At 43.2% G+C, this 26,826-nt stretch overlaps 2 protein-coding genes across 2 annotated transcripts; one reads left to right on the top strand and one right to left on the bottom strand.

Moving 5' to 3' along the window:
- The first annotated feature begins 1,894 nt into the window (after window positions 1-1,894).
- TUBB1 (tubulin beta 1 class VI) lies at window positions 1,895-12,844 on the top strand. Its single transcript, XM_083146855.1, has 4 exons — window positions 1,895-2,146; window positions 9,524-9,632; window positions 9,753-9,863; window positions 11,087-12,844. Exons 1-4 carry the CDS (start codon window positions 2,090-2,092, stop codon window positions 12,181-12,183), a joined length of 1,374 nt encoding a protein of 457 aa, XP_083002981.1. The 5' UTR covers window positions 1,895-2,089; the 3' UTR covers window positions 12,184-12,844.
- An 8,786-nt stretch (window positions 12,845-21,630) lies between these two features.
- On the bottom strand, window positions 21,631-24,282 carry ATP5F1E (ATP synthase F1 subunit epsilon). The gene is made up of 3 exons (XM_083146854.1): window positions 24,123-24,282; window positions 22,989-23,108; window positions 21,631-21,746 (listed from the first exon to the last, which is right to left on the bottom strand). Exons 1-3 carry the CDS (start codon window positions 24,152-24,154, stop codon window positions 21,740-21,742), a joined length of 159 nt encoding a protein of 52 aa, XP_083002980.1. The 5' UTR covers window positions 24,155-24,282; the 3' UTR covers window positions 21,631-21,739.
- Between the last annotated feature and the right edge of the window lie 2,544 nt (window positions 24,283-26,826).

The following is a 26,826-nucleotide window of genomic DNA, read 5'->3' as shown; positions in this document are numbered from 1 at the left end:
TGGTGAATATGTATTTTGGAAAAGCTCTGAGTGACGCCTCTGCCTTGTTGCTGCTTTCTATATATTTATATTGCCACTGGCAATGACAATATAACCCCCTGGCAATGGGCATGTAACCCCATGGCAACAAGCATGTAACCCACTGGTAACAACCAAAACACGGGCAATGAATAAGAAACCCCTGGAAACAAGCATGAAACCCCTGGTTACTAGCATGAAACCCCTGGTTATGAGGCTACAGAGGAAACCCCTGCAAGCATGGGAGAATATACAAGCTCCATACAGTTAGGGCCATGGTGGTCCAAAGGTCAACGTGAGTTTTTCTAATTTTTTGGCCGACGTGCCAACAGGCGGTATTTCATGCCCTACCATCCACTAGGGCGGGGAGGGAGAATAGAATAGTGGGGCAGATGTATTAAGCCTGGCGAAGAGATAAACTGGAGATAAAGTAGAGAAAACGTGGAAGGAGATAATGCACCAGCCAATCAGCAGTGTTTGAAAAATGACAGTTGGAAGTTGATTGGCTGGTGCGTTATCTCCTTCCACTTTTCTCCACTTTATCTCCAGTTTATCTCTTCGCCAGGCTTAATACATCTGCCCCAGTGTACCAAGTACAGCGAGGTGCCGTGCCCAAGCATGGCGAGCATAGTGAGGGAACACGGTACACTTTGTCAGCGTTCAAGTCGACTATGTAGACATTAGGGACAAAAAAAGTGAAAAACACATGTTGACATTTTTACTGTCGACCTTACCATTGTCGAACTAATGCTTGTGTCAACCTTCCAACCTTGTTGACCTTAGCCATGATGACCTATTACCATGTGTCAACCTAAGCCATGTCAACCTTTGGAGGTCGACCCAATGCATGTCGATCTAATATTGGTCGACCTAATGAGCCATACCCGCCCAATAAGGGATTGGCTTTCAAATGTGTGTAGTAGTCAGCGAGCAGTCCGGGGGAGGGGAAGCTGAAGAGTGTAAAGCTGCATCTCCGATCTGTTCATGGGTATGGGTCATAGAGTTGGCAAGAGGAAGTTCGACCACTGAAGGTTGACATACATGAAGGTCAACATGTCTGAAGGTCGACAGGGGTTTAGGTCGACAGGGTCATTATGTCGACACATGCATTAGGTCGTCATGAACAAGCTCGATAGTCAAAAGGGCGACATGGGTTTTTTCGCTTTATCCCGAATGAAAACTAAAAAAAGTGTACAGCGTCCCCTTGCATGGCTCGCTGCGCTAGCCATGCTTAAAAGGTACTGTTTTCTTCTTATGATATACCGCCTGTTGGCACATGTAGGGGGAAATTCACTAAAGGAAATTTGTAAAAAAATAGGTGTATTTGTTTCCAGAAATACACTTATTTTTGACATTTACGATCCCGAAAATATGGCAATTCGTAGTCGTACTGATGTGCTATCAATACGAATATGAATTGCCGTATTTTTGGGATAGTCAATGTCAAAAATAAGTGTATTTCTAGATACAAATACACCTATTTTTTACAAATTTCCTTTAGTAAATTTCCCCGGTAGTCTCAAAAAAAATAAAAAATAAACCCATGTCGACCTTTTGACTGTTGACCTAGCACATGTCGACCTAATGCATGTGTCAACCTAACCCCATGTCACCCTTCAGTGGTCGACCCAATGCATGTCGACCTAGTGACCGTATACCCTGCTTAGTGTATATACAGTACGTCAGACCACATTCCTTAACATGTTTCTCCATCATTCTGGGCTGAGGATTTGATCAGAGGGTATTAGGTTATTGTGCGCAATATACTATATGTACCAGCTAAATAGTACCTGTTCCGAGTCCCCAGTGCTACTGCCCATAAAACAGCAGGTTAATGATATTCCACAATCTATTAACTATTATATATAAACTTTTTATTTCTTTTCAGTATGCATTCTGATAAGCAGCATTTGAACTCCTCTTTCCCTTCACACAACAGCCCCAGTTTGGAAGAGATAATGAGTCTACTGGTGACGTCAGCTCCAGTATAAAAACTGAAATACTCTACTTTAGCTGCATCACTGTCTATTTGAGCTACAGAAAGTTCACAGCTGCCGCCCCTGCCCTCAGCATGCGTGAGATTGTCCATCTGCAGATAGGCCAGTGCGGTAACCAAATTGGAGCAAAGGTACGTGTCCTGCAATTTCACCCCACATCAGCTCCTGACCTATTGCTGATCTCCAATACATTTGTCTAGAAGAAATGATACTAGGATTACCAGAGGAAGACTGCTATTGGGCAGGAGCACATATGTATATTTCTATACAGGATGGTATAGCTTCCAACGTGATTTTCTTAAATGCATAATTTTCACAGCTATGTGCATTTAAATGATACACCTCTATGAATGTTAAATTGCATTATAGGAGTTAGAAAAATATCTGTGTGGTGGATCTTCTTTGTGAATTTGTCTTCTACCTGTGGTACTGTTATATCGGGGAACCTTTGAAAACTTGCAGCAAATCGCAAGTTGCCTGCCTCGGCCATAAACATGCAGTCATATTGGCAGTACGGATGGTGTAATGGTTAGCATTAATGCCTCACAGCACATGGGTTTGGTTGCCATCATGGCCCTAACTGTGCGGAGTTTTTATATTCTCCCCGTGCTTGCGTGGGTTTGCTCCGGGTACTCCGGTTTCCCCCCACAATCCGAAGATATACTGGTAGGTTAATTGGCTCCCAACAAATTAACCCTAGAATGTCTGTGTGTGTGTACATGTGGTAGGGAATACAGATTGTAAGCTCCACTGGGGCAGGGACTGATGTGAATGTTCAAATATTCTCTGTAAAGCGCTGCGGAATATGTGTGCGCTATATAAGAAACTGTTAATACATTAATAATAATAATTATTATTATTATTATAATATGTATTTGTAGTGTATACAGTTAAAATACTGTACATTCTGTTACAATTATCAGTTAGATCAAGGACTGAGGTACAATTAATTTCCTGATTATCCCACTCCCACAAAATATGCTGCTTTGAGTTGTCTTACCGGCAGACTAATGACAGCTCATCCATCTTTAACAAAATGACATTTTAGAGACAGTAATACCAATTTCATTAAAACCTGAAGCTCCCAGTCTTCCTTTAGTACTGCAGCTATAGTGTACGCCATTTTTCTAATGAGCGCGTCTGTTTACTTCTCCCAAGTGTTTATGAAGTGTTGGGTTTCTGTGTAAGTGGTTTTATGCAATGCATGAATGCATGAGCCCCTCGGTGAGCATGAAACAAACTTGTTATAGAACAAAGATATGTAGCAGACTGAACACCCAGCAGGACAGAAATAAAATATGAAACATAATGTAACAAGTATACTCATTTTCATATAATGTGATGGGCAGATTCAGAGGTGCATGCAAAGTGGTTGTATTCATGTGATGCAGCAGAAGTTTGATTTACTACCTTATGCTAAGGCAAGGTTCTATGCAACTACTGAGGGAGTTTGTGAATGTTAGCTGATGCCACTGATATACGTTGGCCACCACAACTCTCATTGTCAGTAGCTGCACATTGACCAGCTCCATACTAGAGGTAAGGACATAGCTGCCTACCCTCCTGCATTCTGCAGGAGACACCCTGAAATAGCAGCACTCTCGCTCTCTCCCTCTAGAAGTCTCCCTCATTTCACCTAGGCCACATTATGTAGCTGTCACATTTTTGGGAAAAAGGGAATGAGAGATAGCTACATTTACATTAAATAATCAGCACCATTTCCCAGCATTGGTGATAAAACACAGTGATCCTACAGTGAAGGCTACATGCATGTCATGTGGCTATTTATATGGAACAATCCCTGACACGTATCAGCAGCAGTAGCTCTTACTTACTGCTTTGGGGATCATCTACATTTGGATATAAGCCATTTTAAAAGATTCCTCTCAGATGTAGCAGTGCACACCCATGATTCTAGGTGTCATGCTAACAGTCTCTTTTCACAATCTCCCCATATATGGAACTAGCCACGCCCTTTGGGTGGAGCATGACACACCCCCTCAATTGGTCGCTGTACAAAATTCTACTACCAACTATAATCTCCCTAAAACTAGTTTTCAAAAGTAGGCAAGTATGGGTAAGAGATATATCAAAATCAGGCTTTACCTCATTATACGCATTAATGAGCCAGTAACAACTTATATACTGTATATCTTCTTGTTTCTTAAGGGAATTTAGGGGTAGATTTATTAAGCTTGGAGAAGAGATAATCTGGAGATAAAGCAGAGAAAAGGTAAAAGGAGATAAAGCACCAGCCAATCAACTCCCAACTGTCTTTTTCAAACACAGCTGATTGGCTGGTGCTTTATCTCCTTTTACCTTTTCTCTGCTTTATCTCCAGTTTATCTCTTCTCCAAGCTTAATAAATCTGCCCCTCAGGGGTAGATTTATCATTGGTGGCGTGGCGTTCGTTATGGGCACAGGTTCGCTTCACCACTATATTGTGGTGAAGTGAACCTGATTTGCAACCGAATGTATTAACACTTGCCTGTATTAACACTTGCCTGCACGTTATGGGAGTGCGTTATCCCCTCCTGCCGGGGGTAAGCTTCCACCCATAACGAATGGTGCTTCGGCGTCCGGCGGCATCTTTTGCGCATGTGCCGGATACCTTTGTCTTGCGATGTGTACCCGGCGCATGCGCAGTTTTCCGCTGGCTGGTCTCCGGCGTCTTCAAATTCAAACTGTGCATGGGCCGGGTAATGTTCGCCGGGGATGTTGTGTATCCCGACGCATGCGCAGTTTGAATTTGAAGACGCCGGAGACCAGCAAGCGGCGCTGACTATGAAGCAGGAGACCCACATCACCAGAAGAAGATGGCGATCCGGGGCGGGGCTCCATAAAGAACGAAGCCCCACATCGCCGGATCATACATCAGGTAAGGCGCAGGCACTCTTTTTAAAATAACGTCGCTGCGCTATCCCCCCTGCCCCGCATCGCCGCCTGTTTAACACCCGCATCGTGGGTGTGATAGATCAGGGGAAGCGCTATCCCCTGCCATAACGCATGGGGATAGCGCATATTCCCCTGATTGAAGTTTAATAAATCTACCCCTCAATTCCTAAAAGTACATTCTTGTTAAAACTCTGGGGTCATTCGGATTCACTCACTTTTTAGTGATTTCGGCCCCGTCCCGATGTTTGGGGACTGTGCATGCTCATGGTCTATTGTGCTCACATGCAGCTCCCTTTTGCGAATGGCTTTGGTGACTGGTATAGTTGCTTAGTCATTCTCAAACATTGGGCTGGGGGGCATACGGCAACGGTAATGGGGCTCACCCAGGGGAACTCCCAGCATTTTATGGGAGTCCCCATGAAAATGCTTAGCGTTCCCATGGGTACATGGGCGGGCCGATGCCCGCTCCGTCTTCAGCCAGGCACACGTAAATAAATGTCAGTTCAGACTGACTTTTATTTGCGAAGGCAGGAGAAATAATTAGATGGTTGGGGACTATTGAATGATTTCTCGTGGCGCAGAGGCGATGTTCGCAGCTTCCCGAACTAACCAGAATCTGGGCCTTTGTCTCCCCTTGGACCACAGCGCACAGCAGCTGTTCTTCATCGTTTACACCTAGTACTCATGTTCATGAGTCCAACCATTAAGACTGAACATGTAGCGTGCACAATATCTTCCAGTTGGCTGTGCAACATGGCAAACCATAAGATGCTGCATGTGATCCACGAGGGAACACAATCGCGTACACATTGTGCCAATATAATTCTAATGTGTACCATCCCTATGATAGAAGAGTGTGATACACACAGGAAAGAGTAAGGTGATTGACAGAGTTGCCCAGAATTTACAGCAAATGGTGGCTAAATGTAAATGTCAATTATAACAAAGAAAAGGGTTTTTATATGAATAGGGATCTTATCACCATGCTTTTGATTATTATACTTAAGTATTTTGCTATTGTCAACAAATGACTGATTATTTTGTTTATAAATATAACAGCTCGGAGGCCTGGAGAAGTCTTGGTGCTGGTAACTTCCCCGAAATAATATGAAAACATATTTCTTAAGGTGTCAAAGCAGATTCAGAACTCCTGGGTTATAAAAGATTGTGTTGTTTAGAAAAACATGAAGTCATATTACTCATTTATCCAATCTTTTTAGTCACACATGTCACCAGGTCAGACATAGTTTTGAAACTGAGAATTTAGGTCGCAACATGACATTAGTTGTAGTCACTGTCTTGTTAAAAAAAAAAAAAGCTTCTTATTATGAACAACGTTAGTATGTGTGACCGGTGGACTGCATGCTGGAGGTCAGAAGACATGGCGCTGAACAAAATCCCAACAGGGGCTGGGTAAGTATACTTACCCTCTCTCCCTATCGCCTAACCCCCTATAATAGCTGCAAAGCTCTAACCCTCACCCTTAGTGCACACAGCATTAGGCACTAAGGCGGGCAAGGTGTGTGTGTGGGGGGGGGGGGTTAGTGGCTAGCCCTGATCCTCCCTCCCCACAGCCTAACCCTAACTTCCACCCCCTAACCCTATCTTCCACTCGGACCTAACCCCCCCCCCCCATCTAAAGTTGCAACACCCCAGCAGACTTACTGTTGGTATGCCAGCTGTCAGAATTACAGGATTCTGCCGCTGGTGTTATAGTCGACATTTGGGATTCCGGCGCTGGAACTTGGACAGCTTGCATCCCAAGAGCCTGAGTCCATCGTAACCGTATCTCTTGTTATCTGGATTGAGAGAAGCAAGTTATCACTAATTATTTTAGTGTAAATTATCAGATAGAGACTGAAAGCATTGAAACTTAAAGAAATATCCGGTAAAATAAATATACATTTCATTACCTGGGGTCACTTGTTCCTCTGGTTCCAGCGGGCATCCCCAGATATCAGCAAGAGAATGCTTTTCTCCAGTTTTCTTCACAAATATGTTTTGTCTGTCTCCATGAATTTGCCATGTGGTTGAAAGGAAAGTTCATGGAGCAAAGTCCATGACAACAATGCTACCCATTTGAAACTAGAAAGTGTTCTATAAGCAAGGAGAAGTTTCCTGGACCATTACAGACTGGATAAATGCTCAATTCCCGATACGTAATATTCAGCATTGCTACACCAACTCTACTCAAACTGAAAATTCCGTTCTGGGTGTAACTAACTCTTAAAAACTGTGACCAGTAAAGTTCAGGATTGCATTATTGCTACACCCTTAAGCACTACATTAATAATAATAATAATAATAATAATAATAATATTATAAGTAATAATAATAATAAGTAATTAATCACAATATTTCACATAGTACGGCAAGGATCATAGTAGTGTGATGCATTGTTTCACTTGGTCCTGTGACCATTCTAAGTTCAGCAGTACTTTGCCATTAATGCTGGAAGGGCTTGCATCGTTCTGGGAGATGAGGGTGTGTCTGTGGCTACTGGCTGCTGTGGGGAAGGCTGATAAGGTATACTTGGGATGGTCTAGTGAATGTACTTGAAGATATGAGTGTCAAACAACTTTGTTATTCTTTAATTATATGTTGTCAGCTGTCAGAAAACCACAGAGTCTTCCTGTGATGTGTGTGGGGAGGGAGCTGCGACAAATACTTAAAAATGACACAGAATTGGTGGGGGGCCTAGACAGTGGTGTAATATAAATTATGTACAAAGATGTCATTTATCCCAGACTCCTTCAAGCCGGAACACCTCCTAAATTTGCGGCTCCCACTAACAATTATTCTTTATGAAATAAGTTACTCCAATGCAGACATTACATAATTATCAATCGGGAAACAGCTACCTGCATTGTATATATATTCTCTTTCTATCAGCCAAATCTTAGTTCTGCCTGTCACATCAATATTGAGGCTGGAGGAACCCATCCCTTTGTCATGTTGACCTAGAACAGTCTCATAATACCATAGATTGTCATTTAGTTTGTCTGAATGCCTCTACTGTAACTGTAATGAATTGTATTACTTTATGGAAGAAATAAATCACTGTGGCCTTTAACTATAACGTTGCACACATCTGGTTAATTCTAGCAGATATTTCAGTAAATTAATTTTGGAGAACAACTGAAGGACAAGCGTATGAACACTGGAGGCCCTTAAGGTCACCCCAAGCATCTTATTGGGTGCTAAATACAGCCAGGCAATGGTATGCTCCCATCATTGCTGAATTTCGGGTACTAATTTAATGGGTTATCTGTGAAAACAATGAGTTCATTATTGGGGAAATAAGGACAGGAGTAGCTGGAGATCCTAGTCTGCATTACTCATCCCTACATGATATAGAAAGGCTTCTATCACTTTTTATTAATGGAGATATATTTATTATTGTTTATTTATGAACAGTTTCTTATATAGCGCAGCATATTCCGTTATGCTTTACAATTGGAAACAGTGATAAAACAAACTGGGTAGTAACAGACAGTCAGAAAGGTATGAGAGCCCTGCTCGCAAGCTTACAATCTATAGGGAAATAGTCATTGATATACAAGGAAAGGTCATATATATTGCATAAAGTCCACCAGATTGCAAAGGTTCATGGTGGGCTGTATGATACGGTGACCCAGCGATGTTGGCCAGGGGTGTTTCTGAAATATGATAAACTACCTGGAAGAGGTGAGTTTTCAGTGAAAGCTTAACGGTTTGTAGACTAGAGCAGGGGTTCCCAATCTTTTTCTAATCACGGCACCCCAGAGTATCAGAATTTTCCACGGCACCCCTAGGTCCCCAAAAATATATATCAAATTAAGTAGATTGTGTTTATATGTGCTTCTTAGGTTCAGTTATGTGGTAAAGGGCAGGATTTGGTTCTGATTGTACACATTTTATGATTGGCAGCCACCAGCACTGGTTTTGTCCAGAAATAATTGATCATAAATCATTAGAATTGGTCCTGGACGACCAACCCGAGGCACCCCTGCAAGTGTCCCGAGGCACCCCAGGGAGCTGTGGCACACAGTTTGGGAACCACTGGACTAGAGTATGGTCTTATTGTGCGTGGGGGAGAATTCCATAGGGTGGGTGAAGCTAGTCCTGCAATCATGAATGGGAGCAAATAATGCATGTGGATGAGAGATGTAGACGTGACAAAAGTGTACAACCAAATAAAGGTAGAAGCAGTTATCCCTTACAGGAGGTCTGTTCATGAGGCCTACTTCTGTTTGGATTTCTATGTAAAGAAAACTGCGTTTTCTCTATATAGAAGAAAGAAGGCTGGAAGAAAGAAAGAATAAACGTCCACTGCAAAATTGCGAATGCATTGCAAATCGTGGTCAATTTGCAGATCCATCCGAGATCTACCAAAAAAAGGCCTTGGCAGGTCTGTGGCTTTTCAGACACATCCAGAAAATGCCCAGAAATGCTGGCCTCCTGACAAACTGCGACTGCTAACCGTTTGCATATTCATTTACAAATAGCGGTAACGCTGCACACACACACAGTTAGCCAATCTACCGATTTGTGATTTCTCTAATTAGCGATCCATACTATGTAATAAGGCCCATAGTCACAATGTCCAATGTGGTCTTTGTGTTTAACTGCAGTTCTGGGAGGTTATCAGTGATGAACATGGGATTGACAATGGAGGAAGCTACAGAGGAGATACCGTCTCACAGCTGGAAAGGATCAACGTCTACTTCAATGAGGCGCATTGTAAGTCCACTACATCATTGCAAAGTCTGCAGTTACTTGGAGTGAAGAAACATGATAGACATTGTTGAAGTCAAGTTTTATCTTCTCTTGATACATATTGTGCGTTATTTTCTTCCATAGCCCATAAGTATGTTCCTAGAGCTGTGCTTGTGGATCTGGAACCTGGCACCATGGACAGTTTGCGTTCCAGCAGTATTGGACCCATGTTCCGTCCAGACAGTTTCATCCACGGTAAGAGTATTCTTATAAGACCATTAAACCCATATGTTAGAAATATTGGGGTTTATTCTAGTTCATTCTTTCTGAAAAAATCCTTCTTAGATGGACAAAACCATGTGCACTGCAGGGAGGGCAGATGTAACATGTGCAGATAGAATTAGATTTGGGTGAGTTATTTTGTTTCTGTGCAGGGAAAATACTGACTGCTTTATTTTACACTGCAATATAGATCTCACTTTGAAGAAAAACCCCACCCAAATCAAATTCTCTCTGCACAAGTTACATCTGCCCCACCCACAGTGCACATGGTTTTGTCCATCTAAGAAGGATTTTGTCAGAAAGAATGAACTAGAATAACCCCCATTGAGAGGACATGAGATCGACATGAGTTTTTCATGTTTTTTTTCCAAAACAGGAGGCATTTCATACCCTACCATCCACTAGGGCATGGAGGCAGAATTTAATAGTGTGCCAAGTGCAGCGAGGCACCGTGCCTGAAGCATGGCGAGCGCAGAAAGCCATGCGAGGGGACACGGTACACTGATACGGTGTCCATGCTGACACATAGAAATTCTGGTATAAAAAAAAAAAGTGAAAAACTCATGTTGACTTTTGACTGTCCACCTTCCACTATTGAACCTAATGCTTATGTCGACTTTCCGACCCTAGCCATTTTGTCATATTTCATGTGTCAACCTAAGCCCTGTCGACCTTTAGTGGTCGACCTAATGTATGTCAACATTCATTCTGTTGACTCTATGACCCATACCCACACAGTATAAGTGGTCAGCACACTATCATATTCTCCCACCACGCTGTAGTGGATGGTAGGGTATGAAATACCGCCTGTCGGCACATGTCGGCTCTAAATTTTGTAAAGAAATTCATGTTGACCTTTTCCATATCATCCTTGTGACCATGTTGACTTTTTGACCCTGTCAACTTTCATTGTCAACCTTTGGACTGTCGACCAATAGTGATGATGTGTTCGGATACCTATCTTGAAATACACCAGGAGGCAATTGATGTTGTCTTATTATATCTTCAATAAGTCCTTTTTGCTAATAATGTTTCATTACAATGCCTTGCGGTGATCAAAACAGGGGTTTGTTTGATAAAATTTAAAGGGTGACATAACATAATAGGGTCAGTTTTTACATATAAATTTTTGATTATGGTTTTAATATTTTTTTTTCATAACTTGTTACATTTATCTATATGGTTTAATTCAATAGGCAATTCTGGCGCTGGCAATAATTGGGCAAAAGGCCACTACACGGAAGGAGCAGAACTGATTGAATCGGTGATGGATGTAGTAAGAACAGAGAGTGAAAGTTGTGATTGTCTTCAAGGATTCCAGCTAGTACACTCTCTTGGAGGAGGAACAGGCTCTGGAATGGGTACTCTCCTCATAAACAAAATCCGTGAGGAGTACCCAGACAGGATAATGAACACCTTCAGCATTATGCCATCACCCAAGGTCTCAGATACAGTGGTGGAACCTTACAATGCCATCTTGTCCATCCATCAGCTGATAGAAAATTCAGATGACACATTCTGCATTGATAATGAAGCCTTGTATGACATCTGCTTCCGCACCCTGAAGCTGTCCAACCCCACATATGGTGATCTTAACCATTTGGTTTCAATGACTATGAGTGGAGTGACCACATCACTACGTTTCCCTGGACAACTTAATGCAGACCTGAGGAAGCTGTCTGTCAACATGGTGCCCTTTCCTCGTCTCCACTTCTTCATGACTGGATTTGCTCCTTTAACGTCTCGCAGGAGCCAGCAGTATAGAGCGCTCACAGTGTCGGAGCTCACCCAGCAGATGTTTGATGCAAAAACTATGATGACTGCCTGTGACCCTTACCATGGACGCTACTTAACAGTAGCTGGCATATTCCGTGGTCTAATGTCCACCAGAGAAGTAGAAGAGCAGATGTTGGCTGTGCAGTCCAAGAACAGCGCATACTTTGTAGAGTGGATTCCCCACAATGTCAAGGTAGCAGTCTGTGACATCCCACCACGTGGCCTCAAGTATGCATGTACCTTTATAGGCAACAATACAGCCATTCAGGAGATCTTCGGACGGATTGCAGAGCAATTCTCAGCAATGTATCGCAGGAAAGCTTTCCTGCACTGGTACACGGGGGAGGGCATGGATGAAATGGAATTTACTGAGGCTGAATGCAATGTTCATGATCTGGTTGCCGAATACCAGCAGTACCAAGATGCCACTGCAGAAATTGAGGACTATTTAGAAGATGTGGTGGAAGAAACTGAAGAGGTAAATGTCACAGAGAACATAGAAAAGGTGTATGAGTAGAAGAGGACGACGATGTGAAGCTTAAATATTTTTCTTGAAATAGCATGAAAATGCTATATATTAGGAATGTAACAAATCCTTTTTGCTATACACATATGGAGAAATTGAATTCTACCAAAGATTCTACCAGCACAGACCACAGTGCGACCTATTCATTGTTAAAAAAAATAATAACATTTCATCAGCAATTTTAGCTTGTAGCAGTTTCTGCTTGTATCCTGTGCAACCAAATGATGTTAGGTTAGTTATATTGGGGCAGATTTATTAAGCTCAGTGAAGTGATAAAGTGTCTGGTTTTTATCACTGGCCAATCAGTTCCTACCTGTGAAGTTACAGGCTTGGTTTGAAAAATGACAGGTAGGAACTGATTGGCCGGTGATAAAAAACAGACACTTTATCACTTCCCTGAGCTTAATAAATCTACCCCTGAATTCCTACTGTATAGCCTATGAATTTAGCAAAGCCCCCCAAAAGTTACATAGTGAATGCCCAGTTTACCATATAGTGTCATTGTAATTTAATAATTTACCATGGAAGTCCTAGGATGTGCGGTAAAATTGGAGATAATCTACATTAACTGGAGATCTGCAGTTACACATCGGGGGTGGTGGTGGGGGGTGTTTGTATAGAACATGGGTCTTCAAACTGTGGCCCTCCAGATGTTGTGAAACTACAAATCCCAGCATGCCTTGCCACAGTTTTAACACTCCCTTATAGCAAAACTGTGGCAAGGAATGCTGGGGTTTGTAGTTCCACAACATCTGGAGGGCCACAGTCTAAAGACCCATGGTATAGAATGCCAACAGGGTCTTAAAGTTGACATTCACACTGTTGACATGCCTAATACGCACATGCCAAAACTGTCCACATTTCAACAGTGTGAATGTCAGCTTAAAGACCCTGTTGACATTCTATACCGTTTTTGGCATGTGTGTATTAGGCATGTCAACAGTGAGAATGTTAACAGTACTATTTTACCCTAATCACAGCCTACACCTAATGCTTGTATGTTCATAATGTACACATTAAAAAATATATACATACTGCCTTATTTAGGTGGTTTATAATATTGAATTGATGCTAATAAATATAAGACTAATCTTTAAATAAACACAATACAAAGTGTGCTCATTTACTACACATGGATACAGCTCTTTTGTAGGCGTAATGCACTCTTCTAAAGTCACATACATGGGTTAATCCAAATAATCGTGAAGAAATTAAAAGGCTGCATCTTGCACCCCACTCCCAGCCTGGATCCATTCATTAATGTTTGTAGGCCTTAAGGCTATGAGTAGTTTTGAGCAAGTTCAGGCTGCTGTAAAGTGCAGCTGCTGCTATGCTAACTCATGGCTAATTGGATTGACCACTACTACCCTTTTTACACTGAACATCAAATTACCAGGTGAAGCAGTTCCTCAATGTAAAAGGATCAACCTGGGACTTAAATCCCAGGTCACTTACCCTGTTTTTTTTTACCAGGGTTGGCGACCTGGGTTGTTCCTTTCACACTTAAAAAAATACCTGTGTAATTCAGCAAATTACCGGGTTGAAATTTTTAACCCGGTAATTTGCTGCTCAGTGTAAAAGAGGGTCAGACTGCACCTGGCAAAATGACCCGGCACTCAGAATGCCAGGTAATTGACAGGTCGCAGGTCTAAAGATGCCCATAGACATTACAATTATTGTATACAATATCGCATCTGATCCCATCTCGGTTTTGCGATGAGATGAGATCTACAAAAAGTATGTGCTGCACATACTTTTTGTACTAGATCTCATCGCAAAACCGAGATGCGATATTGTATACAATAATTGTAACATGTATGGGCACCTTGAAAGGGGTATACAGCTTGAGGAACAAAAAGTGCGAATTATAATTTACCGATAATTCCTTTTCTTGTTAGAGATCCCATGGCAGCCATAACACTGGGATATCTTCCCTTCTCCTAGTTTAGACAGAATGTTTTTCAGGGACCGCCCACCTTGGGTATATTAGTCTCCTCCTTCCTCTCCTCTGTGTCTTTCGCTGGTCTCCGTTCTCATAGGTTTCTGAAAAACACATATATATTTGGGAGGGATCTAGATGGCTGCCATGGGATCATCTAACAAGAAAAGGAATTATTAGTGAGTTATAATTCGCACTTTTCTTTAAGGATCCCCATGGCAGCCATAACACTGGGACATACCCAAGCTTACAAAAAATGGGAGGGAGACCAAGATATATGTAAGTAAAAGGATTTATTTCTCTAGTCAGTATTATTTTTCTGACAGAGCTTCACTTAATACATGGTTCCCAAAGTGGGCAGTTGTTATATCCAGGGCATAATGTCTCGAGAATGTATGGACTGAAGACCAAGTTGCTGCCAAGCATATTTCTTTCACTGAAGCTTTGGAATTCTTAGCCCATGACGTTGAGATTGCTCTAGTAGAATGTGCCTTTATGATAGAGGGTACTTCTTTATCCTCATGCTGGTAAGCATACACGATCACTTCCCTGATCCACCTAGAAGGAATGGGATCATTCGTCAGACTGCATTTAGGTCTACAGTCATTAGGTCGACCCCACTAGGTCGACTGGCAGGAAGGTCGACCTGACTTAAGGTCGACATGGGCCAAGGTCGACATGACTTAAGGTCGAATTTGCATAAAGGTCAACATGAGGAAGGTCGACAGGTCATAAGGTCGACATGGGTTTTTCACGGTTTTTTGATCCGAATGTCGACACAGTCGACATGGACACAGTTGGCAATGAGAATCGGACCCTCGCATCGCTCGCAATGCTTCGGGCACGGTGCCTCGCTGCGCTAAGCACACTATTTTATTCTCCCACCACGCCCTAGTGGATGGTAGGGCATGAAATACCGCCTGTCGGCACATGTCGGCTCAAAAAACAGTGAAAAACCCATGTCGACCTTATGACCAGTCGACCTTCCTCATGTCGACCTTTGTGCAAATTCGACCTTAAGTCATGTCGACCTTGGCCCATGTCGACCTTAAGTCAGGTCGACCTTCCTGCCAGTCGACCTAGTGGGGTCTACCTAATGACGGTAGACCTAAGTTCATTCTAATAGATGACTGCATCCCACCTAGAAATGGTCTGTTTGGCTGGACATAAACCTTTCCTTGGACTCTCTGGAATGATAAATAGATGCTTTGTCTTTCTCAAATTGACTGTTCTTTCTTTATAAATTGATATGGCTCGTACCAGATCTAGCATGTGCCAGGTCTTCTGCTCATCATTCTCAGGTTTTGGGAAGAAACTTGGTAAAGTTATGTCTTGGTTCAAGTGAAAAGATGATATAACTTTTGGGAGTAAGTTCGGATTCGTCCTCAGGACTACACTATCAGGGAAAATCACTAAGTAGGGTTCTTCTACCCATAGGGCTTGAAGTTCTCCAATTCTTCTTGCCGAAGTTATTGCGATGAGAAACACCACCTTCCATAATAGAAATTTCATGGGAATTACCGACAAAGGTTCAAACGGTTCTTTTGATAACACCATCAGGACTAAATTCAGATCCCAGGGTGCTACTAACGATTTCATAGGAGGTTGAATCTTTCTCATGGCCCTTGAAAACCTTTTCACCATTTTCTCTTTTCCTAGACTACGGTCAAGAAGGATACTTAAGGCTGAAATGTGTGATTTAATCGTGGCAGTTGCTAGCCCCATCTTGAATCCATCCATCAAGAATTGTAGAACTTTAGCCGTTGATATCTCATGAAATTCTTCCTTAAACTTTCCCCAACTCAGGAATTTAAGCCATGTCTTATAATATGCCAGTGATGATACTTTCTTCCTGGCTTCCAGAATCATCTCAACCACTTGATTGGATAGGTCATATCTTCTCAAGATCTTCCGCTCTATATCCACGCCTTTAAGGAAAATATGCTTGGATCTGGATGACAGACTGGTCCCTGGATCAGTAGATCTGATTGTATTGGTAGACTCCAAGGTTCTTGAATCATCATGTTTAGAGCCGTCAAGAACCATGGTCTCCTGGGCCAATTCGGTAGGATGATATCACTTCCACTTTGTCTTCTGATATTTTCTTCAGCACTCTGCTTATCATAGGAATGGGTGGGAATACATACCCCAGATTGAATTTCCATTTAATTGAAAAGGCATCCATTGCTAGAGCTTGTGGGTGATAGAACTTGGAGTAGAAGGTATTCACCTTCCTGTTGGAAAAAGTAGCCATGAGATCTATCTCTGGTTCTCCGAATTTTCTTACAATCAACTCGAAGACTGTCTGGTTTAACTCCCATTCTCCAGGTAGCATCTCTCTGCGACTCAGGAAATCTGCCACTACATTCTCTGGACCTGGAATGTAGACTGCCGATATCGATTGAAGATTCATCTCTGACCAAGCCAGGATCTTCCCTGAAATTTCCATCAGAAATTTGGCTCTGGTACCTCCCTGATGATTTATATAAGAGACTACAGTCTTGTTGTCTGACATGACTCTCAGATGGGAATCTTGAATCTCCCGAATAAGATGTTCCATCGCTCTCCATACCGCCAGTAACTCCCTCGCATTGGAGGATCTCAGGCTCTCTTCCACTGACCAAGTTCCTTGAACTGATCTTTCTTGGAAATGGGCTCCCCAACCGAAGATGCTCGCATCTGTGGTCAGTATTAGTTTGTTTCTTGCACAGTGGAGAAATTGCCATTGGAGAGTTCTCATTCTCCACTGTGCCCAAGGTATTATGTGGATGCATGATGCCATCATACCTAGCAACTAGAACACCTGAGACAAAGGAAATCTCTTCTTCTGTAACAACAACTTTGTTAAATGATGTATCTTTGAACATTTTTCCAATGACAGGGCTACCACAAATTCTGATTCTTATTTCCATAAACTGGATCTTCTGACAGGGCTTCAATTGGCTCCATTCTGTATCGATGACCCATCCGTGTCTTTGTAGAAACTCGATAGTTATTTCGATATTTCTTTGCACCATCTGCCTAGATTCTCCTGTCACCAGCAAGTCCTCCAGATATGGCCATATTTGGATCTTCTTTTGTCTCAACTCTGCAATCAAGGGTACCAGCACCTTCGTAAATGCTCTGGGAGACGTCTTGAGCCCGAAAGGAATACAAGTAAATTGGAAAATGGCATCCCATCACTGCAAATCTGAGAAATATTTCCTGTCATGTGGACATACTGGTACATGGTAATATGCATCTCGAAGGTCTATTGATGCTAGAAATTTGCCTCTTTTCAATCCTGTCATAATGGAATTCACACATTCCATGCGGAATTTCAGAGTCTTTATCCATGTATTGAGTTCTCTCAGATCCAAAATGGTTCTGAAACCACCTGTGTTCTTCTTTACTAAAAACAGGTTTAAGTAAAACCCTATTCTTCTTTGAGACTCTGGTACTGTCTCTATTGCTTCCATATCCAACAGTTGTTGGATTTTTGCCCACAGTTCTGGTCTTTGTCTCTTGTCTTTTGGTGTCCTTGAGACTATAAACCTGTTGTGATAAGGTATTGTCAGGAATTCTATCCTGTATCCGTATTTGACGATGTCTAGGACCCATTTGTCTCTTATAGTTTCTCTCCAGGTCTCTGCAAACATCATCAGTCTTGCCCCCACTCTCAATGGATAGTCATGACCTTCCTCCTCTCCCAAAGGACTGACGAAAAGCTTGTCTGGGAGTACTCGTATTACCTCTTCCGAAGTAAGGACGGCCTGGCCGGTAACTTTTAGCCTCTCTATAACTTTGTTTGCTAGAGCTTGGAATAGGGAATTTATTTCTCTTATCCTGTGGTAATCTGGTCGATTTCCCACCAGAAAGCTTCTGAATCATAGTATCTAATTTAGACCCGAACAAATAAGTACCTTCAAACGGAAGCATAATCAGTCTATTTTTAGACCCTGCATCAGCACTCCAAGGTTTCAGCCATAGGGCCCTTCTTGCTGAGACTCCAGCTGCCACTGTCTTAGCCGCTAATGACACTGTGTCCAGAGAGGATTCACACAAGTACTCAATGTCTTTTTGCATAATTTCTACACTTTTAATTAGGTATTGCTTGGATATACGATCTTCGATATCTGGCTGTAAATAAGTTGACCACAACCTAAGTGCTCTCACCACTGACGCTGTAGCCACACTAGCTTTAAGCGAAGTCGCAGCTGTAGAATGGACTTTCCTTAAAGCGTTCTTCATCTTCCTGTCCATTGCGTCTCTGAAGGCCGCACCATCCTCCACTGGAATTGTGGTCTTAGATACAATTTCAGCTACTGCGCCATCTACCTTAGGAACAAGGCACCAATTAAGCAAATCTTCATCTTTATAGGGGTACATTTTCTCCAATCTATTATTTGCTCCCACTCTCTTATCAACATTAGACCACTCTTTGGTTATCATGCCTCTGATCACTTTATGGACTGGAAAAGTCCTGGTTTTCTTAGATTTATCTTGGAACAATGGATTTTCTTCTGCAGTATCTATAACTTCTTTAAAGTTCATAGTCTTATATATATTCTTTAATAGACTACTAGCTCCAAGTTGAAGGTTCTAGAATCTTCTATTTCCCCAGATTCGTCTCCTGAATCATCTTTAGTAGCAATTTCACCTTTGAGAATCATATGCCTCCTGTGATAGGCCTGCTTGCTCTCTAGACCTTTTAGGATTTTGCCTTTGCCTAAATTCCTCTTTAGTAACAAAATACTTTTTCATCCATTCCATCAGATTTTTCAATACATCTGTTTGCTCCACTTGTTTAGTACTCTTAGTCTGAGCTTGTAAACCAGGCATTCCCAACCACGGTCCTCAAGGCACACCAACAGTGCAGGTTTTAGTTATATCCAGGCTTGAGCACAGGTGACATAATTAGTACCTGAGTGATTCTGATTAAACCATCTGTGCTGAAGGCTGGATATCACTAAAACCTGCACTGTTGGTGTGCCTTGAGGAACGTGGTTGGGAATGCCTGTTGTAAACATTTTCCACACAGTGTCTCCTTATTAGCTGAGGAAAACAGCATATCACATGCCATGCAGGTACATGAGGCAACCTTCTTTTTAGCAGTCCTCTTCTTGTGTATAGGTGAAGAAGGCACACTATAACCAGAAGGAGTAAATTACTATCTATAAAAATACATTCTAATGCCCATAAAAACAAAGGGTTACCTCACTTGGGCATCAATAGGCTTGGGGGAAGAAGGCAGATCCATCTCTGATCCAGCTCAGCAGACTGCAGAAAACAAATGACAGTCTGCTAGCAACACAGGTTTAGATAGCGCGCTTTAACCCTGAGCCTTCCGCTTCCATAGATCTCAGGATGGTCAAGCGGAACTAAAATCTCCATCCCAATACCCGGGTGGAACCATTAAACGGCGCACCTGTGTAAGCGCTGGGCGGAAGTGAGTGCGTTTGCGCACTTCTGCCGGCGGTGCTGCTTCAAATACCTTTGCCGCGAGACTCACTGTAATGTCTCCAGCTCAGCTCCGAAACAGCCTTCACCACTCCACTCTGGTCCAACATTGGGAGGGACATGACGCCGCCATTTCCCGCACCTTTCCTGCGCACTACAGGTACCATGATAACCGGTCTAGCCGGCGGCGCTGTTTTTAGGCAGGTATACTTAGTGTTTGTAAGGCAGGAACCAGGTCCACACTCCTTACACACTCCTCTTCTTCTTCCCAGGCAGCTAACCCTTCAGCTGAGGCACCCTGTTTAAAACAAAATTAACACCCCTGCACTGTCTAACTAACAGAGACAGAAAGAAAAAAGACACAGAGGAGAGGGAGGAGGAGAATAATATACCCAAGGTGGGCGGTCCCTGAAAAACATTCTGTCTAAACTAGAAGGGAAGATATCCCAGTGTTATGGCTGCCATGGGGATCGTAAAATAAATTACGGTACTTATGTAATATCTGGGCTCCCGTTTTTCTTATGAGACCGCGTCCGCTCGCCACGCTTCGGGCATGTTGGCTCACCACACTATATAAAATCAACTCCATGCGTAGTTGGATAGTAGGGGTATGAAAAAAATGGGGTGCATTTAACATGGGAGCCCAGATAATACATAAGTACCGAAATTACTGTGTTCAATATGTGTGAGCAGCAGGTGTACTTTAAATGTTTTGGTTGGAGTAATCCTGTGAATCATCTAGAGTAGGGATGGCCTGGATACGCCCCTCTAAGATTCTAGAGTAGATCCACTGCTAAGAACAATCTGATCACTGGTGCAGCTGTTAGAAAGGACCTTGTTGAAAAAAAGGACATTGTTGGGAGAAAGGCAGCATGTGTACAGGCGAGGTTTGAATAAAGTTGCATTGACTGCAATGGTGGACTGGCAACTGGAGCCATTAAGGCAGGCATGTCCAAACGACAGCCCTCCAGCTGTGGTGCAACTACACATCCCAGCATGCCTTGCAATAGTTTTAGCATTACCTAAAAGCTAAACTGTGGCAAGGCATGATGAGACTTGTAGTTTCACAACACCTGGAGGGCCATAGTTTGGACATACCTGCATTAAGGTATTGCAGCTACAGGGCACCCATGCTTGTTTGGCTGGTCGAAGTGTGGCAAGGGTGCTAAGTCTGCCCAAATATATATATATATTTTTTTGTGTGTGTGGGGGCTGGGTGGTAGGGTTAGGATAGGGAGCTCGCAACTGTGTATAAGGAAGGAGGGAGGGGGAGGGACTGGCTATTACATATATACACACCTGCTTCTTTACTGCATGCATTTACAATTTATGGGATATTTAAGGAAACTGGATTATGAAAGCTCAAAGGACTGCTCTCTACCAGTCACATCTGAACTTGCAGTGTAATAGCCAATCTCTGTATACATAATATTTATATATTTTAAAATGCAATAAACCATGAATATTAACATACAGTAATGCAGAAATTGTTGTTTGTAAATAATCATTCATATATTAAATTTTATGAGCTACACTTGCATGCGAGACTTTCCATATCTTTAGCTGTAGGTCCCAACAGACAGGCACCTTTACTATACAATAGTAGGTGTGGAAAACAGCAGCTTTCCCTCCTATAATTCACCAGTGCCACTCCATACCCAGGTCCTCTATAAAAGGCAGCAAACACAGCCAAGCAAGAGGAACCTGCCAGCTGATTTACCATTTCCCACTGTAGCCTAACTGACATATCACTGACTTGGGACAACCCACTTCACTGAAAGTGGCTGGGAACTGGTCAGCTGACCATATAACTAAGTAGTAGCAATAATATTAATAACCATGTTTAATCGGTATTAAATATTCTTTGCAGGCAAAAACTGGTTTCCAAATTGAGAACACACTGAGCACACGCGCAGACCCTCGCCCCCCCCCCCCCCCCCCCTCCATCAGAACGAGGCCAGATTGGGCCCCTTCCAAACAAGCATGAATCAGGCCAATAGATCAAACTATGTTATGTAGTTTTCCATGAATAAGGAATAAGAACACACAACTCCAAACACTGAATTATAGGGTCAGTTTAATGTAGAAAGGGGACAACAACAAATGTAGACACATTCTTCAAGCAATCAGGTCACATGGGGTCACTTCCTGAATATTATTTTCGAAAGCTCAGGCTCTGAAAGAAAGAATTAACCATAAGCAGGATATCATTTCAAACATTACCTTAAACCGTTAAACTACCTGGAAATTGTAGTTTTTAACTAAATCAATTTAAAATGTATTTCACAAAAAGAGAACTTCAATTTTTTTTTTACATACATACTTGTAAAGAAAAGAATGGAGGAGCGAAGAATAAGTAAACAATAAAAGCCATTTGTACTGCAAGGGATTTATATTCATATTGGAAACATTCATCTTGAGCATATAAGGCGGAGAGGAGACAAAGAACAGAAATCGTTTGGATCCAGTATCAAAGATACGTATTCCTCAGCGCCATTTTTATCATTCTACACCCATGTTCTGTACCACATGTTTTTTGGAATCATAGGGATTGATTCCTGGGTTTATAAATAGGCAGCAGAGGTAACCAGAAGCACCAACATTTCTCATAATTCCACAAGATTTTTACTGCAATATTTAATTCACATACATATGTTAGCATTGGTGAGTATATGCTTTCAAAAATCACCGGGTCACAGCCTGGATACGTCTGAAAATCAGCTCAGAAGCCGGGCTCCCAGGAGACACTCTAGCCAAGGTAAGGAAGATCAGCATACAGCGGTGAGCTGATTTCTTTGGACATATCCAGGCTGTGACCCGGTGATTTTGAAAGAATATACTTACCGCTGCTAACTTATAAGAATGTGAGGTAATTATTGCAGCAAAAATTGCTTTTCTGAATAACTGATTGTGCACTCCTCCATTATTTCCAAGCAAATCTACCTTTCTGGAGCCCTGGTAGGGAGTCCACGGAGTTGATGCAGCACACCTACACCTGGGACGGATTCCCTCATTTTTCACCATCTTGTGCTATTGGATAGCACTACATCTTCCCATATAGTGTACATCAGTGATAGGTTACATGCAGCCTTCAGAGCCTATAGTCCCTCCACAGTTTATGGTCACATTTGTTTCTTAAAGCTAGTAAGCTATGTACAAAACCTACTGTGAAGTCATAACTCTGACATCATGATCGTTCAGTGGGTGGAATAAGTATCAAACTTACTGCACACACTGGGCTGATTATCATCCAACATCCCTGACTTCACAACCAAGTTGGAGTGCCAAATTATAACATCAACTAGTTAAGACATTAACTTTCTGGTTTTTGTTCATCTTAAATGTTACTTAAGGGACCTCTCTGCAGTTTACCATGCTATGTATACACTTTCAAACAAGGAAGGTCTGCGCCACTTACGCTTTCTTCGGTTTGACGACCTTCACGCTGGCAATTGCTGCTTTATCTGCCTCTGCTTTAAATTGTGGTTTCAGTGCCGCTCTTACTGCCTGCGCACAAATCTGAGAGTACCGGATATAACTGAAAAACAGAAATAGGCTGTTATATAAAGCAAAACCACAGGTAATATGTGCATGGGTGTTGTAAAGAAGGGGGATAGATCTGAGAATACATGCATAGGTGCCAGTCAATGTACTGGGTCACAGGGACATCTAGTGTTACCATTGGCAGCGTTTCTGTAGTCTTTGGATGAACATAATCCCTTTCCAGCTGTTCCACTTCCTCCATCCCCACAGTCCTTCTCTGCCTGCCTCCAGGGCCCTTATCCCCCTGTACAAATCTCTAACCCCTACAGTTGGAGTCTAGTTACTCTGAGCTGGGCTCCCCTCTTCCTTTTTTTCACCCCACCTTGGAGCACCATCCACTCCAGATTTCGCACCCAGCAAGTTTAGCTGAAAATGTACCCTGTAAGAGGTAAATGCCAAATATTAACCTCCATGCACATCCTGATCCCTTCCTGAGAACAGAAGATGGCTTCTTCCCCCCCCTTCCTCTCCCTGGTGACAGCGGTCACGTGAAGGTTTTTACCAATACCCCACATGGCTTGATTCCCTCAGCACATTATTATAACTAGGTCCACTCGGATGGTAACATTTGAAAGAAAAAAAAAAAAAACACCTCATGTCTACGTTTTCCATGTCGACCAAGTGTTCAACCTATTGACTGTCGACCTGCCGACCACATCCTGATAACAGATATTCACACAAATGCTGTCTAATACCTGCTGATGCCATCACTTTATACATGACAGGGTCGTCTTACTATTGAAGCACCTGCTAGAACCGGCGATTTCTTATACATGCGGACATATATACTTTATAGCCAAAATTAAGTTTTCTCTTGGCCCAACCTAAACCCGTTTGGCACCCCTAAATACACAGGTATGATCTCCTACTGGTGTCATTCTATAGTATTCGTCATTAAGCTCTAAGGAGAAACATGATCGCGCATGCAGTAAAACCAGCAATGCTACACTGCCACCCTGGCAGCCAGAGCCCCCATCCCTGCTATGTCGTATCCCCCGCGGTGTCTCACTTGAGCCCGGCTTGTCTCCAGTACGCAACCATGATTCTAGCTGTAATGGACCCGTTTAGTGACCGAGCTGAGCCTGAGAGTCTGACAGAAGGTCAGGAGAAAAGACGGGACGGAAAAGGAAAGCCGCTCTGCAACCAGCCAATCATCCGGCAGAAGAGAAAAGCCGCTCATCAACTAGCCAATCATCCGGCGGAAGAGGAAAGCCGCAAAGCAACCAGCCAATCACCCGTGCGGGGTGTCCTAATGGACCGCCTGCTTCTAACGCAATATTCTGACCTTTTTTTTGTTATAACTTTATAGACAATAGTATCAAAATGTCAATGAACACTTGAATGCACCATAATAAACCGTAATGACTCCTCCCTTAGCTATTTAGTCATAAGAGATTCAGAACTTGAAGTGGACACAGGGGGCAGTAACAGCCAGGCGGTGCTCGGTGCTGTCCCATGGGCATTTTGGTGTCTGTTACCAGCTTTACTTATTTTACTGCCTGCTGCAGTCGGTGTTTGCTTCCAGCATTAAGGGATATGTGTCATGCCATGCTGCAGTCTGCACACACCTGCTTACTAACTTATCTTTAGGAAGGTTTTGCAAGCCGTGTGCTATGTCTTGCTCAAACTGGACATATTGGGGGAAATTTACTAAGCTAAATTCGTAAAAAAAAATCGTATTTTCATAGTAAAATAAAATTTTGGGGGGGTGTAATTGTATTTTTGGCATTTACTAAGCCAAAAATACGATTATTCGTATTCATATTGATGGGACATTCGTATTTACAAATAGGAATGAAAACACCATCGAATGAATAGGTACTTGTGTAGTACCAGGGCGCCCACTAAGCACTTTGCTTAGTGGGCTATTCTGCGTAGTGAAATCGCATTGCATGTCCCGTTTTAGTGCAGTGCGATGCGATCTTCCTAAGCAATTTATTCACCTCTCTGGCCCCGGGCTTATCGCATCGCATGCCATCGCACCTCACGCAAAATCGCATGCGATTTGATAGGGTGCGATGCCATTAAGTTAACTACACTGCAATGACATGCAATGATATTTTTAGGCACCCCCCTCCACTATCCACGCCACCCCGAAGCGTGGAGAGGGGCTGTGTAACGCGTCCTCCCGACCTTTTGACACCACGTCGGCGTGGAGTTGACATTAGATAGTATGGCAAACGCAGTGAGCCACCGAACCCGAAGCGTGGTGTGCGCAACGAGCCCCGCGAGGGGACGTGGTTTACTTTACATGTATTCAGTGTACACTCGCCACGCTTTGGGCTTTCCTATTCTGCATAGGGAAATCGCATTGCATGTCCCGTTTTAGTGCGATGCGATGCGATCTTCCTAAGCAATTTATTCACCTCTCTGGCCCCGGGCTTATCGCATCGCATGCCATCGCACCTCACGCAAAATCGCATGCGATTTGATAGGGTGCGATGCCATTAAGTTAACTACACTGCAATGACATGCAATGATATTTTTAGGCACCCCCCCACTATCCACGCCACCCCGAAGCGTGGAGAGGGGCTGTGTAACGTGTCCTCCCGACCTTTTGACACCACGTCGGCGTGGAGTTGACATTAGATAGTGTGGCAAACGCAGTGAGCCACCGAGCCCGAAGCGTGGTGTGTGCAGCGAGCCCCGCGAGGGGACGTGGTTTACTTTACATGTATTCAGTGTACGCTCGCCACGCTTTGGGCTCGGTGGCTCGCTGTGCTCGTCACACTATATAAAGTCACCTCCATGTCGACGTGGATAGTGGGGGTATGAAAAGTTTGGGGAAAAAAAGAATAGAGTCACTATGAAGACAGTGTATGTAGAATGCGGCAAAATGGATTACTAGCACCCAGAGTCTTTCTCCACATGAACTCTTCCAAGTTGGGATCCAAAAGTTTGTGGGAGATGCCTCTTTGGCGCTTATTTCGCCATTTACACACCCCCGCAGCCGCTCTATATTCTGCGTGTGAACCCCTGTCTCCGGGTCAACAAAGTTATATCGATGGTTCACACGCGCATGCTCATATCCGGCCTGCTGAAGCTGCTCCATGTTGTAGGCCCTCCAACAATCCGAATAGATCATCGATCCAGGAGCTACAAATTCGTTGATGGCGGCCATCAACATAGTGACATCTCGCTTCTCCACTGCAGTGACAAAGCAGGCACCAGTCTCCCTGCAGATTCCGCCAAAAATCCACTGCTGAGGCACCATGCTTCCCACATGATTTTTGCTCTTCACGAAGAGACTTTCGTCCACTTCGACCACCATGCCGGGACCGCCAATATGCCTATGGGGCTGGGAAATTAGTTCAATAGTGCATGCCTCCCACATCAAGGTGTTGCACTGCGGTTTTATTCGACATGTGCAGCTCCCGGTCACAATACGCCACACTTGTCATCTCCTCCGCCCATGAGTAGATAAAGAGGACATGGGTGAGGAAGGGTAACCGGAACCCCAGGAAACAGTGCGCCGCTCTGAGGCTCACCTTTTTGCAGCAGGCCTTAATGTGGCAGCGCCACATGCTTTCCTTCAGGGATAGCCGCATCGGGTGCCCGTTTGCACAATTTTGCGTCACTGGCAGCAACTGGTGGCGCTGGAAAAATATTACAGCCTCCTCTTCTGTATTTGGCAAGGTGAACATGGTGACTCGTTCACCTGCCATCGCTATCACCTCTGTCGTAAGTATCAGTATGTATGTGTAATGTATGTA

The sequence above is a fragment of the Crinia signifera genome, chromosome 6 (genome assembly GCF_055691185.1).
Source record: "Crinia signifera chromosome 6, ASM5569118v1, whole genome shotgun sequence".
Taxonomy (NCBI): Eukaryota; Metazoa; Chordata; class Amphibia; order Anura; family Myobatrachidae; genus Crinia; species Crinia signifera.
This window is presented reverse-complemented; position numbering and strand designations above follow the sequence as displayed.